Source organism: Theropithecus gelada, chromosome 18 (assembly GCF_003255815.1).
Source record: "Theropithecus gelada isolate Dixy chromosome 18, Tgel_1.0, whole genome shotgun sequence".
NCBI classification, from domain to species: Eukaryota; Metazoa; Chordata; class Mammalia; order Primates; family Cercopithecidae; genus Theropithecus; species Theropithecus gelada.
This window is the reverse complement of record NC_037686.1, coordinates 4,103,457-4,124,007: the sequence shown is the minus strand read 5'-3', so window position 1 is coordinate 4,124,007 and position 20,551 is coordinate 4,103,457. Positions and strand designations below refer to the sequence as shown.

The 20,551-nt window shown below is 41.6% G+C and overlaps 1 protein-coding gene across 1 annotated transcript in view; it reads left to right on the top strand.

The window, feature by feature from the left end:
* The window catches only part of TWSG1 (twisted gastrulation BMP signaling modulator 1), a 66,117-nt gene extending 61,969 nt beyond the window's left edge, over window positions 1–4,148 (top strand). The window contains exon 5 of the mRNA XM_025365460.1: window positions 1,102–4,148. Coding sequence (XP_025221245.1) covers window positions 1,102–1,283 — 182 coding nt within the window. The 3' untranslated portion in view covers window positions 1,284–4,148. The remainder of the gene's footprint in view (window positions 1–1,101) is intronic.
* Window positions 4,149–20,551: the final 16,403 nt, after the last annotated feature.

Sequence of the window (20,551 nt, the reverse complement as noted above, 5' to 3'; positions counted from 1 at the left end):
AAGTTTTGTTCAAAGATTATTTAAATTTATGAAGCAATTAGCAAGAAGCTAATTCCTGGAAACTCCAGCTGTCTTCAAGACACAGCTAAAGTTTTTTCTCTGTGACATCTTTCCTGGGCACCTCTTCCCCAAGATAGAGTTAGCCTCTTCCTACTGCTCCTCCTGCATTTGCAGTTTGTTTGTTTGGGTTTTTTTTGTTTTTTTGTTTGTTTGTTTGTTTGTTTTTTGAGACAGAGTCTCGCTCTGTCGCCCAGGCTGGAGTGCAGTGGCGCAATCTCGGCTCACTACAACCTCCACCTCCCAGGTTCCAGTGATTCTCCTGCCTCAGCCTCCCGAGTAGCTGGGTTTACAGGCACCTGCCATCATGTCCGGTTAATTTTTTGTATTTTTAGTAGAGACAGGGTTTCACCATGTTGGCCAGGCTGGTTGCAAACTCCTGGCCTCAGGTGATCCACCTGCCTCGGCCTCCCAAAGTGTTGGGATTACAGACTTGAGCTACCATGCCTGGCCTGCATTTGCAGTTCTATTTATTGTCTGTTTTTAGCTTATGGATCTATCATTTTCTACTTAGTTCCGTGGATTCTTTGATTCCTCTACTGAAAATATAAAAATTAGCCAGGTGTGGTGGTATATGCCTGTAAATCCCAGCTACTCAGGAGGCTGAGGCAGAGAATCACTTGAACCTGGGAGGTGGAGGCTACAGTGAGCCAAGATCGCACCACTGCACTCCAGCCTGGGCAACAGAGTGAGACTCCATCTCAAAAAAAAAGAAAAAGGAAATGCCCAGTTTAAAAGTACAGCTGTATAACATAGCAAATGCTTTTAAGCCCAATAAACCAACCTTTAGATCAAAGCCTGAAATTTAATAAAAGAAGCTAAGGAAGCCCTTTGCCTTCTTCAGATAGAGTGGGAGAATCTGACTTCCTTCTCAACATAATTAATTAATGAAGATCTTTTTTCCTGTGCCTCATCTTTGTCATGTACAGACCAGCAGTAAGAGAACTAAGATAAATAACTATTAGTATTCAACTAGGTAATAAAGCTTTTTTTTGTTTGTTTTTCTTTTTTCTTGCCCTGAAATCTTAAATTTTTGTTTTTCAGAACACATGTGTACTGTGGTTTATTTTGATGACTGCATGTCCATACATCAGTGTAAAATATCCTGTGAGTCCATGGGAGCATCCAAATATCGCTGGTTTCATAATGCCTGCTGTGAGTGCATTGGTCCAGAATGTATTGACTATGGTAGTAAAACTGTCAAATGTATGAACTGCATGTTTTAAAGAAGGAAGACAAATGCAAACCAAAGCAACTTAGTAAAAGAATAGGTATAAAAAGTTATTCTGTAAGTCTGTTGGTTGTGTCAGAATCCCGGTAAGTTAAGTTGTAAAGACTTTGGAATAAGTTTCTTTTAAAATATGACATAGCCAGTGATGTGTTTAATTATATAACTGTTCTTGCTGATTGTATTGCCCCTAGCAATAAGCCCTGTCCTTTGAATACATATACAACTTTGGTCGTATGAGAAGCAGGTGTACAGAGAATTTCTTGAGACATCTGAGGTTTTTAACATGAAGCCTGATGTGGTTTTCCTTTAGCATTCCAAAAGGTTTTTGCAGTGTTAGCAGAAGCTGTTGATGTGAGTTATGATTTCTTCATGTGCGACTTTTAGCACAGAGTTTTTATAGTTGCACATCATTCCTCTTTGTGCCTTGTTTTATCCATTTTATAAATAGAGTAGATATTTGATATACCACTCTGATAACTCATATAAAAATATCATCATAAAAAGCTTAATTTCTTCCCTTTTATGTTGGTTTTAAAAGATAAATGCTTACCATATTTTATAATTGAGAACTCTTACATAGTAGAATCTATTTTATAATACATGTGTTGACAAAGCTTTAGAGAAAGTTTCCTATTCTCTTTTATTTCCCCTGCCCAAAGTGCTGACTTAGGCAGTGATGAAGAATCTTTACCAAGATTGTCAGGGTGTACCTATGAAATTGCATTAAATGCACTGCTAGGGTAAATAATTAGCAAGCAAAAGCATTTCTGTGACTTAAGGTACCAGCTTAAAGAGCACTAGGGATGGGGAACGAATGCCAAATCAGACTCCACCTAGAGCACCAGGAAACAGCTTGTACCCTGGTAGGGAAATGGTGTTGCTGAAAGGGGAGGCTGAGCCAGTGCGAGACTGAGCTCATGCAGCCTTAGCCAAGACAAAGCAGTGTTTTCCAGCAGACGGGTGATGGGACAGGAATTGAAGAGAATTTACTCGTATGAACAGGGCAGGGTGAAAATGCTGGGAATTATAAAGGGAAACAAACTTAAAACCATCTACGTTCATATTTTGTAATATTTCATTTGTTAAGTTTATTATCTTTTTAAACAAGTATAGTCATATCGTGGGAGGTTAAGATTATGAAATTTTAAAATCTCTATTCAAGATGATGTTCACTCCAAATAGGCTACAGAATTTAGCCAACATTTTATATAATGTTTCAATAAATGTTTCAATAAAGATAGTATGTGCCCTTCATAGTAATAAAATCTCAATCTTTAAGCATGAATCTAAAACACAAATGTTTATATTACAGACTCTTAATTTTACCAAATTACTAATTGCTCTAGTGCATATCTGAACTATAAGCAACTTTTTAGGAATACCTCTTTGTACATCTACATATTTTAGTATATAAAAATAGATAATGCTCTTGGATACATTTTATGTTATTCATGATCTGAATAGCAGTTAGTTAAAAGATCATTTGTAATATTATGATCAACTATTATAAATTAAAGTCTTAATACCTTTTCTGCTCTTTCAAATAACTCTTAATTAATATTCAAGATATTTTAGCCTTTTAAAAAGTTGAGATTTAGCTCATGGATATATTTTTTGGTAGGAAAACATTAGGATCTCCTTTTCTTCCTTTTACCTAGAATGCCTCGTTTAAAAGTGCCTTGAAAACATTTAGCTCCCCTTCTTCATGAGCACCTGTAGAGCTGAAAGTATCCTTGAACTTTACGCAGAAAGCTGAAAGGAATCTGCAGCCTCCTGCTGCAGTTCAACTCTGCTGTTTTTCAGTCATTTCCTACTGTGAGTGATGTTTGTGTGTGTGTTGGCAACATGCCTAAGTTTTCTTAATGATGACAACAAATATTTAAAAACTGCGTTTATCATTTTTTAGGTCTTTATTATTAAATTTTAAAATGTAATATCTGTTTCCCACCCCCTACATTAGGAGGATGCTTTCTTAAACCACGTTGTTTTAATTGATTTTTCTTACCTTGATTTCTCTCATTAGAAATGATCCCTAAATGTAATGATCTTTTGCCTTCAAATTTGGCCTATTTTTTCAGATTTATGAGGGGTTGAAAGAAAGAATTCACCTAAAAGATTCCATTTCCAGTTTTATAATGTATTTCAGGTTCTGAATAACAATATTTTTTCCAAATTGAAAGTAAATATTCAAGAAGTTGATAGCCTGGTTAAAAGTTAGATCCTCTGTTACCATGCTAAGCACATTAACTTCTATATTGAAGTTTTGGTAAAAATTCTTTTTTCTTTTTTAATAAAAAATTAGATTATTGCTTTTCTTGTAACCAGATTTTAAAAGCACTAGATTTTAAATCAGTGGGTATCATAAAAGCCATATATAAAAGATCCTTTCTTATAGTAAGACTTGTGCTTGTTAACAGGTTTTTCTGTTAGTTTTTCCCCCATAACATTTAATTATTACTAAAACTGTATTTACAATAGTGCCAAATCAAATGATAATTTAAATAAAATCTATTCTGTGTTTATGTAGGGTGGTATAAAAAGAGGTCTTCATTTAGACATGTGATTTCTAAAATTCCAGAAAGCAAAATTGATAAGACGTTAGAATATTTGAACAATTATTTATAATCAGGGTAGCATTCAAACGGAGAAAAGAAAGTTTTCTGAAAAAATGCAGTAAATCTAAGCCACATTTCTAAAGTTTATTTTTATGAAAGCTTCTTTTAAGATTTTTGAAATCTATTCTGCATTCCCAAGAGTTTATGTTTATTGTATTTTATATGATCTACAACATATAAAATTGTGTATTTTTCTTTGGTTGTCCCTATAAACAAAAAAGTATTTTAATAAAAAATCGAAATGAGTGTGAGTCATATTTTTTGTTAACTTCAGCATAGACGTAAATTTGACATTTCTGTCTAAAGAAGATAGTGTTTAAGGGATCAGCGGACAGGGTGCAGTGGCACTTTGGGAGGCTGAGGTGGGTAAATCGCTTGAGCTCAGGAGTTCAAGACCAGCCTGGACAACATGGTGAAACCTTGTCTCTACAAAAATTAAAAAATTATCCGGGTGTTGTGATGAAAGGTGAAGCCACCTGGACTTCCTGGGTCAAGTGGGGACTTGGAGAACTTTTCTGTCTTACAAGAGGATTGTAAAATGCACCAATCAGTGCTCTGTAGCTAGCAAGAAGATTGTAAAATGCACCAATCAGTGCTCTGTGAAATGCACCAATCAGTGCTCTGTAGCTAGCAAGAGGGTTGTAAAATGCACTAATCAGTGCTCTGTAAAATGCACCAATCAGCAGGATACTAAAAGTAGCCAATCGCAGGGAGGATTGAAAAAAGGGCACTCATAGGACAGAAACCTGAACATGGGAGGGGCCAATAAGGGAATAAAAGCTGGCCACCCCAGCCCACAGCGGCAGCCAGCTTGGGTCCCCTTCCATACTGTGAAAGTTTTGTCCTTTGCTCTTCACAATAAACCCTGCTACCACTCACTCTTTGGGTCTCTGCCATCTTTAAGAGCTGTAACGCTCACCGCGAAGGTCTGGGGCTCCATTATTGAAGTCAGCAAGATTAAGAACCCACATGCAGGAGCCAACTCCAGACACGGTGATGTGTAGTCCCACCTACTCTAGAGGCTGAGGTGGGAGGATCACTTCAGCCCAGGGAGGTGGAAGCTGCAGTGAGCCGTGATTGTGCCACTGCACTTACGCCTGGGTGACAGAGCAAGACCCTGTCTTAAAAAAAAAAAAAAAAAGCAATCAGCAAACAATGTTCTTTCTCTCAGGATGTCTATACAAATTCTCTCAGAACAGATTTTTGAACAAAAATTTTGCTGTCTACTTTTTCATATGCTTTATTCCAATATGGGGGAACCTTTTAAATGAATACTTTACTATTTTGCTTGCTCTGTGGGCCTTCGGATGCCAACCAGCTTTACAAGAATGATCTAAAGGTTGCAAGGAGTTGCAGAAGGGTCAAGGTAGAGAAAAACCTTCTCAGCTCTCCCACAGGATACTGTTAGAATTGGGAACCGTGAGCTGTGCTGCCATGGCCAAATCCACCTCATTTCAGAGTCCGTGTTTTGGCAGCCTGGTGCCTGGAGGATCTAGAGAGGGGAAGAACTCAAGAGGACAGCCTGAGTGACTTAAGAAAGGAGCTGCGGCATTTGGAAGGTAGAATGAATGTCAAGGACAGAGAGAACGTTTGACCAGGAAAGATGTACTTCTGCTGAAGGTGTCCACACGGCAGCTAGTCCTGTGGACAGTCAGAGAGAGTGAAGCTGAGCTGGGAGGGGAGGCATCCAAGCCCGAGGCTCCAGGAGACATTGCAGACAACATGGTGCATCCGGCCCCATAGGGCTGCTCCAGACCTGGCGGGCACTGAGCTCAGTAAGCCAGGCAGACACGCCATTGGTGGGTGGGTGTTAGCCATTACAGCTCTTCGACCTTTGAGCTTTAACCAGTAAAAAGTAAATGTGGACCGGTCGCAGTGGCTCATGCTTGTAATCCCAGCACTTTGGGAGGCGAAGGCAGGCAGATCACCTGAGGTTAGGAGTTCGAGACCAGCCTGGCCAACGTGGTGAAACCCCGTCTCTACTAAAAAATACAAAAAATTAGCCGGGTGTGGTTTCGCGTGCCTGTAATCCCAGCTATTTGGCAGGCTGAGGCAGGAGAATCGCTTGAAGCTGGGAAGAGATGGTTGCAGTGAGTTGAGATTGCGCCCCTGCACTCCAGCCTAGGCGACAAGAGTGAAACTCCGTCTCAATTTAAAAAAAAGTAAATGTGTTCTACCTCTTTATTTTAAAGTCTGCTTGAAGTGTGGGGTCAACAACAACTCCAAGGTTTGGCTTTTGAGATGAGAATTCTCCGTGCAGATGCAAAGAGGAAAAGAATTCTGCCCCCGCTCAGTAGTGCTGGGAAGCCTAGAGTCCGCGCTGTCACTCACCGAATGACGCCTGGAGAGTGCAGGCGCCCTGCCAGTCAAGGAGACAGGACTTCCCTCACTGGGCTGAAGGTAGCCCCTGAAGTTAGGCACAGTCACCGGCGAAATATCTTTATGGCAGAAATGTGTTTCCTGACCGTCTAACTTACGTACTTCCCTCTGCAGCTAGCGCAATCTTTCTAGAATATGTGTGTTAGTAATTACTGCTTCCATCCCCCAGTTCTAGGCAAATAGCAAGACCGTTGCGCTCCTCTGCCTCGGAAGGGTGTGAGTTACCCACTAGGATGTCGAGCAAGGTCAGAGAACCTGTCTTTTGTTTACCTGTAGCCTCTCTGCTTCCGGGGTGTCCTGCTAGGGGAGCGGAGAGAACGAGGACTTTGAGGGCCTGAGAGAGGGGCCAGAAGAGTTTGCAGAGGCCCAGGTCACCTGATTGTGGACACCAGCGCTCTCGGCCCGTGGCTCACGGGGAACCCGAGCCTGCCGTTCCCTTTTCCAGGGGTTTCTGCTTAGAAATATTAGCAGCCCAGCCCTCATTGTCCAAAGCCCCCCAGACCTGCCGCCAGGGTTCTGTGAGTCCCAAGATGGATGACAGAGCCTCTCTCCTGGCCAGTGTTGGATGGGATGAGGCTCAGAGTCGGATTTTACTTGATTCGAAGAAAACCATGAGACAGGATGCGTTGCAGTACTGGGTTTGTGGACTGCATTTGTGTCCCAAGACTCCTTCACTCACAGCCTCGGCTGGCATCTCCCCTTCCTGTCTCATGTCTTATACCCACTCCCATCACTGCTGACTTCCCCCTCAGCAAGCCAAGCTCGTGCCACCCTCTCTCTCCACCCTCAGGCTGTCGCAGGAGTGTCCCCTGCTAGACCTGCTTTTTGTGCAGATTGTGGCTCCTTGCTCTGACCTCCCTTTTTTTGTTGTTGTTGTTTTTTGAGGTGGGGTCTCCCCCTGTCACCCAGGCTGGAGTGCAGTGGCACCATTTTGGCTCACTGCAGCCTTCGCCACCCTGGCTCAAGCGATCCTCCTCACCTCAGCCTCACAAGTAGCTGGGATCACAGGTGCACACCACAATGCCTGGTGAATTTTTTGTATTTTTGGCAGAGACGGGGTTTTACCATGTTGGCCAGGCTGGTCTCAAACTCCTGAGTTCAAGTGATGCACCCGCCTCAACCTCCCAAAATGCTGGGATTACAGGCGTGAGCCACTGTGCCTGGCCCTCTGATCCCTTCTAAAGGAGCAGCCCCTCCCCACTCCCCCATCCCATTCGTCTGCTTTCTTTAATGGCAGACACCTCTCCAAAAGTATTCATCGGTTACTTGTTTATCATGCATTCTCCTCTCAGACTGTGGGACCCTTGAGGGCAGGGACCTTGTTTCTTTGGTTTGTTACTGCCCCAAACACAGCTCTCCAGCACCTAATGTCTCACACTCAAGGGCACCAGCTCTTCTGTGGATGAGTGATGGCGAGTCTTAGCCTATATCTGCTTTAAACAGTGGCTCCTCAGTACCCTCAGACAAGTAAGTGACAACTGTGCAGCAGACCTCTCAGGGCCAGGCAGCATGCCCCTGCTCACCACCAGGCCCATCTCAGCAGTCCAGGTGGCCATCCCCTGGAGCCACTGTTTGTCCCCCTGTAAGTATGGTTTTATCAATCTGAGACACTTGTCCCTCTGTGCTCATTCCTCACGCCTTTCACTGAGCGGCTCACAATGGCGTAGCCTTTGACCCCAGGGCATTCCTCAGCAGCATCCTAACTTCATCATTACCTTACACTTCTGCTTCCTACACTTCAACCTGGTGTCCAGGTTTCCACTGGGCCATTCGTAGTATTGCAAATACACCTTTAGCCACGTGGCTGAGGCTGTTTTTAGACTGCTGACCCATGCAGGCTTTGTGGGAGACTAAGGGACTTCTTTAGCAACCTAGCAAGAAGACCATGCATGATGATGTGAATTCTTTTGGTGTCCTTGAGGGCAAATTTTATTTGCAGAAGACACTACACAGAAACTAATGTTCATTTTTTAAATTAATTTTTAATGTATTTAATTTATAAAATCAAACTTAGTTCTTCCATAAGTTTTTAAAAACAGCTTACAAATATTTCTTCTAGCAGCCTAACTATATATCTAATAATCATTTTTACAGGGCCCTCGTTCAGTATTTGCTGAGTACTTCAACAGCTAATATACTCACTATTAAGGTGAACCTGATGAAATTTCCAATACTGTACACACACAGGAAGATTTCAACTTAGAATCAACTCTCATTCAATTTCACACTTACCAATTTTAAATTGGAGTTGTGAGGTTGTGTTCTAATAAGCCAAATCCTCTAAAATATTCAAATAAGCCCATTCTTAACACAATAGTACTAATGATGTAGTTTTGAGTCTCTTTTATCCCAGATCCTCCAAATCATTCCATGATTGAAAAACAGGTTCTGGTTAAGCAAAACAGGTCACAGAGGTTTCTATGGCCTCAGTAAAATAGGTGCCAGAGAACTTGGAAACAGAGGGAGGCCAGATTAGAGGACAAGACTTAGCCAACATTTAGCCAGACACACCCCAAAACATCAGTCAAGAAGGGCCTGCCCCTGGACAAGCAGCGCAAAATTCATGTTCTTTACAAATAGTTTACTACCAAGATGAAGAGTATGCCCAGTTTTCTTCCCAAATTTGCTGGTCACATTGTTTCTCTGCTCAGAGGCAGAATGAGTAGAAAGGCAGAGAAAGGCCCGTGGTGCACTAAGTGATTTCCTACCCAGGAAGGAAGCATCAGGATTAGGGAGAAGTTGTTCTCAGTTCCAAGTGATACACATTACCTACATCTTCCCAACTTCTCAGAGAAGTCTGCCCTTTCCACCCAGGTCAGTGAGTGGATTGGATTTTGCACATCTTTGGTTCTTAAGATTATGTTTTTGTCTTTTTCAGCTGGGCGCGGTGGCTCACGCCTGTAATCCCAGCACTTTGGGAGGCTGAGGCGGGCGGATCACTTGAGGTCAGGAGTTCAAGACCAGCGTGGCCAACATGGTGAAACCATCTCTACAAAAATACAAAAATTTGCCAGACACGATGGCAGGTGCCTGTAATCCCAGCTACTCGGGAGGCTGAGGTGACAGAATCGCTTGAACCTGGAAGGCAGAGTGCAGTGAGCCGAGACACGCCATTGCCCTCCAGCCTAGGCAATAAGCGAGACTCCATCTAAAAAGTAAAAGATATATTTTTGTCTTTTTCTCTAAGTACCCTTTGGTGAAATTCTCAAATATGGAAATAAGTCTCTTTTGAATATCAGGTTCAAGAACTTTGAATCTAATAGACTCTTGCATTTTTTTTTCCTGTTCTAAGGATAATACAACTGTTCTAAAATAATACCATACAGAATTTGAGTTATCTCAGATGGCTTTGCCTAACTAGTGGCCACAACGTTTAGGTCTTTCTATGGCAGCCTGTTTCCATTGAGGATTTCCAGGGGCCTTTATTCTCAGGAGTTTGTCATGGCAGACCACAGGCCTAGCTTTCCTAGTCTCCCCTTCCACCCTTATTTGGTCCCTTCATTTTTTAATGGCTAATATTAGAGACCTGAAGTAATCGTAGCTTGAATAACTAGAGACTGTTTGTTCTCACATAACTTGAAGTCTGAAAATACGTAGACCAGATCTGGAATGGGGGCTCTACGTTGTCACCAGGAAATAGGCTTTCCTTTTGCTCTGCTGTCCTAATATTTGTCTCATGGTCTCAAGATGCCTTCTGGAGCCCCAACCATCATATTTGTTTTCCAAGAAGAAGAAGGAGATTAGTGTAAAAATTATATACCTCCAAGCCAGGTCAGCCTTCAGGAAGCCCATCCAACAACAATTGCTTATGTCTCATTGGCCACCACTATTTGCAAGAGTGACAAGGAATTAGCGCCTGAATAAAATTCAGGATTGTTAGTAAGGAGAGAATGAAGAAGGGGAGAATGATTGGCCCAAGCCATCTCCACTATGCATGGGTGCCTGTAGCATCCTAAACACTTCCCATTCATAGTGTTTATCACTCTGTGTTGTAATTGCCTGTTTACTTGGCTGTATATACCCACACCAGAATGATGTTGTATGTCCAGCTTGAAAGTGCAGAGGCAGCCCCTGGCACAGCTAGAAAAGCACTGATTCTAGACAGAGTGGCAAGTAAAGAAGGATGAGGTTTTGTGATTATCAAAAGGGGCATGACTTAAAATCTAGATGAAGTTAGCTAATAGCAGTTTCTGAGGTTCTTGGTTTTGAAGATGTATATAGGAGCTGGATAACTTCACATGTTAGTAGTGGTCTTTTTATCTGTGTAAGAGAGTTTCTCATTTAATGCAGTTACATTTTTCTCTTTGGCTGAATTTCTCTAGAAAAGATCAATATTCTCTAGTTTCTCTGTGCTATTTGAAGGTGAAATAAATTATTTCTTTTCAGCTGAAAACCATATACAATCCATGACTGGACCAGTTTGTTGAAACTTTGTTGATTAGTCTGCAGTGACTCTTGTCCCTGAACAAGAGGGCTCAGCCTTGAGATTTTTCCATATTAAAATCATAGACCACAGACCCTTCTCTCTGGTTTCTGAAGTAGTCTTGCAGGACAGCAAGACTTGTGAATCATACATGTAATTTAAAATTTTCTAGTAGCCACATTAAAAAAGTAAAAAGAAACATGTAGAATTAATTTGAATGATATATTTTCTTTAACCCAATATATCCAAATCAGCAATTTAGCATATAACTTATATAAAAATTACCAATGGTACATTTTACATTCTCTTGTTTTGGTATTAAGTAAGTATTTGAAATTGGTGTATGTTGAACAGCACATCCAAATTTGGACTAGCTACATTTCAAGTGCTCAGTAGCCACGTGTGGCTAGTAGACAGTGCAGATCTAGAGGACTTATACCATGTTAACACATTTCATCACATATTATCTTATTGATCTCCTGTCTAGTTGTTCCATACGTTATTGACAATTGGGTATTGCAGTTTCCAACTATTATTTTATTGTCTATTTCTCCCTTCAATTATGTCAGTTTTTGCTTAATATATTCTGGAGCTCTTGTTAGGTGCATATATGTATATAATTCTTAAATCTTCTTGATGAATGACCCTTTTATAATTATAAAATATCTTTGTCTCTAGTAGCAATTAGTACCTTAAAAACTATTTTGTTTGATATTAGTATAGCCACTCCAGCTCTCTTTTGTTTACTCTTTGCATGGTATGTCTTTTTATATCTTCTTACTTTTAACCTATTTATATCTTTGACTCTAAAGTGTGTCTCTTGTGGGCACCATATGATTGCATCATGTTTTTTAATCCATGCTACAAATCTCTGCCTTTTAATTACAGAAATATTAATCCATTTATTTTTAATGTAATTATTGATAAGGAAAGATTTATATCTGCTATTTTGCTTTGTGTTTGCTATTTGTCATTTGTCTTTTTTCTATTTCTCCTTTACTGACCCTTTCTTTTTTATATTAAAGACATATTTTGTCATGTACCATTTTCTCTTGTCATTTCTTTTACTATATATTCTTATAAGTTATTTTCTGAGCAGTTGCCCTGAGGATTATGATTAACATCTGAACAATCTAGTTTTGATTAATGCCATTTAATTTCAGTTGTATGCAAGAACTTTGTTTCTATGTCTCTCCATTTCCTCTCTCCTCCTTTGTGATGTTATTGTCTTACAAGTTACATCTTTATGCTTTGTGTGCCCATCACATAAACTTACAATTATTGCTTTATGCAGTTGTCTTTTAAATCAGATAGGTGGGGAAAAAAGAGTTAAAAACAAAAAATATATTGATACTGTCTTTTATATTTATCTCGTTAGCTACCTTTATGAGTGCTCTTTACTTGTTCATGTGGATTTGGGTGTCCTTTTATTTCAGCCTAAAGAACTCCCTTTAGTATTCTTATAGGGGAGGTTTGGTTACAAATGACAGAAATCAAATTTAAAGTAGCTCAAGCGAAAAAACAATAGAAAATACCAGGGAGAAGTCTCAGATATCTGAAAAGCCTTGGGATACCATGGCTTTAGGCAAGTCCAAGTGCAAGAAATGGCCTCTTGCTTGTAGCTCTTTGGTACTCTGCACTGCACATTCTCAGGGAGCCCTCCACTACACCAGGCTCACATGTCAATCTCAGCAGGAATAGATCATCACTATTCAGATAGCCAGAAGTCCCAGATAAGACTCACTGGCCCAGACTGGAAGTCAATCCTCCCAAGTCATGTGGACACAGTTGGGGAGTGGTAGATCCCCAAAAGAAATACAGACATTAGCAGAAAAAGGGCTTAGGATAAAGCACAGGTAAAAGCTAAAGGTCTTCACTAGGTATGCTTCAGAAAAAGTTTCAGCTTTATTAAATGTTCTCTTTAGAAACCCACTTCTACACAAACTAGAACAACTGGAAATCCACATGCTAAAAATATTTAAATATTCTTCATCTGAGGCCCCACAATTTTTTTCTGGTCTGACATGTTAAAAATTCTTACTAATGTAATCTAGTAAATCAGTCAAGATGTAGTCCTGGCCAGGTTCAGTGTCTCATGCTTGTAATCCCAGCACTTTGGGAGGTCGAGGCAGGAGGATCACTTGAGCCCAGGAGTTTATGACCAGCCTGGGCAACATAGTGGGACTATGTCTCTACAAAAAATAAAAGATTAACTGGATGTGGTGGTGCACATCTGTAGTCCCAGTTACTTAGGAGGCTGAGGCAGGAGGATCACTTGAGCATGGAAGGTTGAGGCTGCAGTGAGCAGTGATCATGTCACTGCACACCAGCCTGGGCGACAGAGTTAGACCATGTCTCAGAAAAAAAAAAAAAGACAAAAAAAGAACAAGTATTCTTTTAGCTAAAATATGAAAAGAACGTCTATGAAGGCCAGTTTGAATCTCAAGTCTGTAACATATTTTCTTAGGATAAAAAATGTATTTTGAGTTTTAATAAAGGGCATGATAAATATCCATAAACAATGATTTATTCCTCGATTGCTATGTTGTACTATTATTCCAAACTATTCATAATTCATAAATGAGTAATGCAATAATAATTTGCTATAGCTTTGTTAGTTTGTTTGTTTGAGACGGAGTTTCACTCTTGTTGCCTAGGCTGGAGTGCAATGGTGCGATCTTGGTTCGCCACGACCTCCAACTCCCAGGTTCAAGTGATTCTCGAGCCTCAGCCTCCTGAGTAGCTGGGATTACAGGCATGCGCCACCACGCCCAGTTAATTTTGTATTTTTAGTAGAGATGGGGTTTTGCCATGTTGGCCAGGCTAGTCTCAAACTCCTGACCTCAGGTGATCCACCCGCCTCAGTCTCCCAAAGTGTTGGGATTACAGGCGTGAGCCACCACACCCAGCCAGTTTTTTATGTCCTTTATCCAGATACGTACTAGGTACTAAAAATGGACAACCAAAAAATGTAAGAACTCTATCAGATCCAATACTTGAGATTCAGGGAACCTATGAAAAAGGATTACTGATTTTTAATTTCTCAGTATAGAATACAAGAAACTGTGTTTAATGTTCCTTCTATTTGATGTGAGTCTAATCATGTATTCACTGCCTTTGGATCAAGTCCAAGATTATGTTCTGTGTTTTTTTAACTATTTGAATTTGTCCCTTATTTAAGTGGATTTTTCTACTGGATTTTTGCAGAGATTTTCTTCTGGATACTGCTAGTAGATTCTTCTTCCGGTTTGGGTTTTTGTTGTTGTTGTTGTTGTTGTTGTCGTCGTTGTTGTTGTTTTTGAGAGAATCAATTAGGGTGTTGGTAATTAAACTTTTAAAATCTGTGCCTATTGGTGTTTGAGGAGTAAAGCATATATTGGAAGACTGTGCCTAGACTGGTTGTGGGGTACAGACAATTACTGACAGGAAACTGTGGGCATTTCTAAATGTTTTATCAGTGGGACAATTTTATTCTGAGGCTCTCTCAGCATGATAAATGCGTGTTTATGAGTTGGTGGTCAAATGAAATGGGCAGTCACTAAGGCAGTAATGATACCCAGAGATGATTTTATAGTAGCTAAAGACTTTGGCAGAGTGACATTCTGATGTCTTTGACTCCAGTGGCTAAAGTTTTAATTTCTAGTTCATGTATGGTGGCCTATTTCCACACGTTGTATACTTTTGGAGTGTAAGCTCGTGCTCAGCGGGGCTTTGTCTGGGTGATTTCTAGGGGACTTGGGCTGTGGATATATAGTTTTTAGGAGGATTTTTATTTGCTTCTACAGCTGTTCCAGGGGGTTACTAGCCCAGAAACCCTTGATGTTAATTTCTCAGTTTATAGGAGTCAGTATAAATTGGTAGGATACATTTTTGAACTCCAGAATAGCATGACGGCATGAACTTTCATGATCATGAACTCTCAGGGAGACATTTGCCCTATCCAGGGCCAGACCAACACAGTTATTTGTCATTTGTTCTACTATTGTCAGAAAGAGAATTTTTTCCAGTCCACCCTTTTATCAAGAGTCTCAGCTCCATGGGAGATGAAAGAAGGCCTCTAAACAACAATCTCTACCTTCCACAGGCCAATGCCTCATAACAGTGTCATTCTGACTTTCAGCTTTGGCATTAGACTTCTTTCTTTTCTTAATCTGGGGAATTTCCTTAATTATTTACAAGCCCAGCTTCATATTTTAAAAAAAAGAAAAAGAAAAAGGTTTGGGGCTGGGTGAGATGGCTCATGCCATGCCTATAGTCCCAGCACTTTTGGAGAGTGAGGCATGAGGATCACTTGAGTCCATGAGTTTAAGACTAGTCTGGACAACATAATGAGACACCATCTCTAGAAAAAGTAAAATTAACCAGGTGTGGTTGCACATGCCTTGTAGTCCTAGCTATTCAGGAGGCTAAGGTGGGAGGACTGCTTGATTCCAGGTATTTGAGGCTGCAGTGAGCTATGATGATGCCACTGCACTGCATCCTGGGCAATAGAGCAAGACTATATGTATATACACACACACACACACACACACAAAAAATGCATGCATATATATATATATATATATATATATATATATTTGGTTATATTTTGTCAGCATTTCTTATTTTTTTTTATCTGGAACTTTCCCCAGCAATCTAGCCTGCTGAAATGCTAGGGACATCTGAACATTTACTTTTCAACATAAACATATTATATATTAGCAGCGTCAGAAATTCAGAGAAGGGTGGCAAGAATCCAAGTATGTAGTAGACATTAGCTGGAGCAACTTCCTTCTCACTGTGACCTCTCAGTGACCTCTTCTATGCTGTAACAACCCTGCATCCCAGCACAGCTGGGATCAAGACATTCACTTGACCTAAGCCAAAACAGCTCATCTCTGTCTCAAGAATGTGTAACTTGAAGACAGTTACCCAGGAGCCCAGTCACTTAATGACACCATTCTGGAGAAGTGTTCTACCAACAGATTCTCTGGAGCTGAGCTTCTGTTTGTCCTCCCCAATTTGATTCTTAGATTTCCCCCACCAATCTTCCAATTAAATGTGTTTTCTTGCTTAAGAATCTATTTCTGTTGTTGCATCCAAAAGAACACCAACTAATAATAAATCGCTTACAAAATGCATTTAAAATCAGGAGAGGGATATTAAAACATGTTATAAATGCTATAGTAATTCATATGAACAGCCATATTTATGGTAGAGGTAAGTCTAGAAATAGTTCTGAATGCATAAAACATGAGGTATAAGATAAAAGTGGTCCTGCACTCAAGTGGGAAATGTAATTACATAAATGTGGGAAAGACTGGGTAACCACCTAGAAGAAAATAAAGCGGGAATCATACCTCACACCTTGTACCAACATAAATCTCGTATCAATCAAAGATTGAAATGCAAAAAATTAAACTACAAAATACCCAAAAAAGAGAAAATGTTTTTAGTCTCTATGTGGGAAAGGCCTTTCGAATTACAATTTTTAAAAATCTAAAACCATTTATTGGCTCTTAGAGAAGATTGATACAGTTGACTATAAAACTAAAATTTTAATTTGGGAATGAAAAACACCCTAAACAATGCAAATGACAAATGAGAACTTGTACAATATATTCTTGATAAGTCAGTAAAATAAAGAACAACCTGATTTATAAAAATAGACTAGTCACAGACCAGGAAACGCCAATGGCCATTAAACACATAAGAAGATTCTCCACTTTTCTCAAAATGTGAGAACTCCAAATTAGAATAGGGACACAAAAGAAGATGAAGATACCATTTTTCATCTATCAAACTGACAATGATCAACATTTCTCATCTGTCAAATTGGCAATCATCAAATAATGCCTGACCTAGGGGAGGTTGTGGGAATCGGTCCCAGCGTTCTTGGGAATGTAATTTTCCACAGCCTCTGTGGGGAGGGGGGTGCCTTGGCACTTATGCATTGACCTGTTTCAAGTCTAGGAGCTGATCCTGTAGATTCATCTTACACAGTGAGAAATGATCCATTGCAGCATCGTCATGGCAAAATTTCGTTGTTTTTTTTTTTTTTTTGAGATGGAGTTTCGCTCTTGTCACTCAGGCTGGAGTGCGGTGGCATGATCTTGGCTCACTGCAACCTCCACCTCCGGGGTTCAAGCGATTCTCATGCCTCAGCCTCCTGGGATTACAGGCATGCGCCACCACACCTGGCTAAAATTTTTTTGTATTTTTAGTAGAGACGGGGTTTCACCACGTTGGCCAGACTGGTCTCAAATGCCTGACCTTAGGTAATCCACCCATGTCGGCCTCCCAAAGTACTAAGGTTACAGGCATGAGACACCACTCCCGGCCATGGCAAAATTTTGGACCTAATGTCCAACCGTGGTAGCTAATAAAATTATATACATTCTTATAATGGAATATGATGGACTGATAGAAATTGTCTCTAAGAAATACTGTTAACAGAAAAATATAAGCTTCAGAAGTATGTACACATATAGTCTGGCATTTGTTTAAAACAAGAAAAAGAGAAAAAAATGTGTGCATATTTGCTTGTATGCAAGTAAGATACCTGGAAGAATTCACAAGAAAATAAAAACATTGGCTGCCTCCAGGGAGGGAAAACGGGGGCTGAGAGACAGGCGTAGAAGAGACTTTGCACTGTGCAGCCTTTTGCAGCTTTGATTTTTTTTTTTTTTTTTTTTTTTGAGATAGAGTCTCGCTTTGTCACCCAAGCTGGCGTGCAGTGGTGCAATCTTGGCTCACTGCAGCCTCCACCTCCTGGATTCAAGTGATTCTCCTGCCTCATCCTCCCCAGTAACTGGGATTACAGGCACATGCCACTGCGCCCAGATAATTTTTGTATTTTTAGTAGAGACGGGATTTCACCATGTTGGCCAGGCTGGTCTCAAACCCCTGACCTCAAGTGATCCGCCCGCCTTGGCCTCCCGAAGTGCTGGGATTATAGGCATGAGCCACTGCATCTGGCCTGTAGCTTTGAATTTTGAGCCATGAGAATGTACTACCCTTTCAAAAAGTAAGCGTTGAAACTAAAAAGACACTTTTATCTTGAAACTTTTTTCTTAAAAAGAATCAGGTTAAATGGGAGAGAACGGCATTGAACCCCAGGACAGCTGTGTGAAGGGCCAGGATAGGGGTTCCACGGGAGCTGGAAGGAGAGGCCCCTAATGCTGCTGGGGAGGCCCTTCAAAGAGAAAGAGACTTCTTGGCCAGGTACAGTGGCTTACACCTGTAATGCCAGCACTTTGGGAGGCTGAGGCAGATGGATGACTTGAGGCCAGGAGTTCGAGCCCAGCGTGGCCGACATGGCAAAACCCCGTTTCTACTAAAAATACAAAAATTAGCGGGGCGTGGTGGCTCCGGGACCTGTAATCCCAGCTACTCCGGAGGGTGAGGCTTGAGAATCACTTGAACCTGAAAGGTGGAGGTTGCAGTGAGTCGAGATCATGTCCTGCACTCCAGCCTGGGCGACAGAGTTAGACTGTCTCAGAAAAAAAAAAAAAGAGGAGACTTCTGAAAGAAAGGTCCTCACAATTTTGCAGCACCTTTGTTATCAGTGCCCAGAAAATGGGTTCATATGAAGGTCTAGATACTCACAGTTTCTAATGGAAATGTTAGCAGGCTATGGGAACAAAACGCTGTTACCCTAACTGGAAACTCGCACTGCTGCTGATCTATCACATTCTGGATGGACGACGACAGATTCAGTTCTCAAACTCTACCAAATCGTTTCCACAGAGGGGCTTAGGTTGGTGCAGGAAAATTTCAGGACAGATAATCCTATAGTTTGTGCCTTCTCCTACCATGGAATTTCCTTCTTTTTCCTTATGGAGGAGTTCAAGAGTGCAAATTCAGTTCATAGCATTCAAACAGCTGCATTCCAGCTTCCTTAAACTAGTCAGAACCAATAAGAATACCAGCAAGGAACTCGAAGCCTTGGTTTTTAAATTACATGAGAATAGTTTTGAAGAGTGTATTTTAATCACATAAAACACACTAACAAACGGCTCTCATCTGTTGCCACGTTTCTAAAGTGTGGAACGGCTGCTCTGCACGGCTTTCCTCTGTCCCCCGTGCCTCCTGCCCCCAATCACAGGGCCTCCATTACATTCCTGACTTGGAATTTCCTTGCAGTTGCCAGCTATACAGAGTCCGATAGGTTCGCCAGGGCCAGCACTCCCCGGATGAGGAGGAGGGAGCCTCAGCCATGTAATCATCTAAACGTGACTGTTAATTTATTAAAGCGAACTTGTCTATCAGAGTGTTTACAAGTCTCCCTTTTGTGACTGTACTGAACAGACACACCAGATTTCCTCTGAGGACCCATTCTACACAAGCACAGACTGTAGGACAAAAGAGCTCATTCTAACAGCGCCCAGAGCACCACCACGCCGGCCACCCCTGGGGCCAGTGGCAGGGTGCCAGGCATGTTCATGCTCTGAGGCTCCAGAAACTAATCTGACCTCTCAAAAGAACACATTCCGACTGACTAGGAATCTTGAATGAAATTCAAGCAGTGCAGGTGTTCAGCCATTCTGAAGACAAAATTCAGACAGCAGAGCTGCTGCCTTCTCTGGCGGATGGAGGAGTGTCTGTGAAGGAGGGCCCTTCGCACCCCCAAGGAGCTCCTGACGTCCCTGCCTTTATCTGAGACTCTCCTTGTCCTCTCTTTGAATGCTCTTTTTTTTTTTTTTTTTTTTTTAAAGAAACAGAGTCTCGCTCTGTCGCCCAAGCAGCTGGACTGCCGTGGCATGATCTCGACTCACTGCAACCTCTGCCTCCCAGGTTCAAGCAATTCAAGTGCCTCAACCTCCTGAACAGCTGGGATTACCGGTGTCTGCTACCATGCCTGGCTGATTTTTTTATATTTTTATTAGAGACAGAGTTTGCATTATTGCCTAGGCTGGTCTTGAACTCCTGAGCTCAGGCAATCCACCCGCTTTGGCCTCCCAAAGTGCTAGGATTACAGGCATGAGCCACTGCACCTGGCCCTCTCTTTGATTTCCAAATAAAAAGAAAAACTTCTACTGAAGGTGGGGAAAGGAGAAAACTATTTTCATTTAATGCTTGATTCTCCCCATGATAAGGGGCTATAAGATGGACTGAAAAACAACCACCCATGATTTAATCATTTGGCAAATCCAGATATTTCTGCTGGGAACCAGGAGCAGTGAGCAGGCAGGCCTAGCAGGCGGGGCAGGCTCTGCTCTGGGCCAGGCACGGACAACCTCTGGCTGTACAAGGTGGGGCACCCCTGTTCACCAGCATGGAACGGCATCCTCTTCTACAATTCAGGCTTTCTTTGTGTTTCTTATCTTTATTACTCACGGTGGGGACACTGCCAGCTCTTTCTTTTAAGGTGCTCCACCCCCGCTTCCAGGCCACCGGCACTGCCAGGCTAAGACCGAGTAACTCACACTGCCTGGCTAATTGGGCTGGGAGCACAGGTGTCCCAGGAGAGCCCATAGCCTGGGCTGCTCATGAGGCTGGGCACAAACACAGGTGGGCCATGGATATTCCCTTGTGGGTGTTGGAACCAGAAGCCCCTGGGAGAATGACGAGACCAGCAGCAGGAACTCAGCTGAAAGATTCCAGTTGCACTGGGAGGGCCGAGGTGGCCCTGCCAGGTCCTGTGCAGGCCAAAGTTGTGAAGGGAAGAAAATCTAAGTAGAAGCTGCAAGCAAGAGAAACAATCCAGAAAGGAGGTGAGGGAGCTGGTCAGCCACAGGGCAGAGCAAAGCCATCACACAGCTCCTTCTGAGGCCTCTAGACCTGCCTCGATTCCAGAGTAATCCTCAGTCCTGACTATTTGTGGCTTTTCCTTCTCATTATGCAGGTGTTTTCCCTCAATGAGCC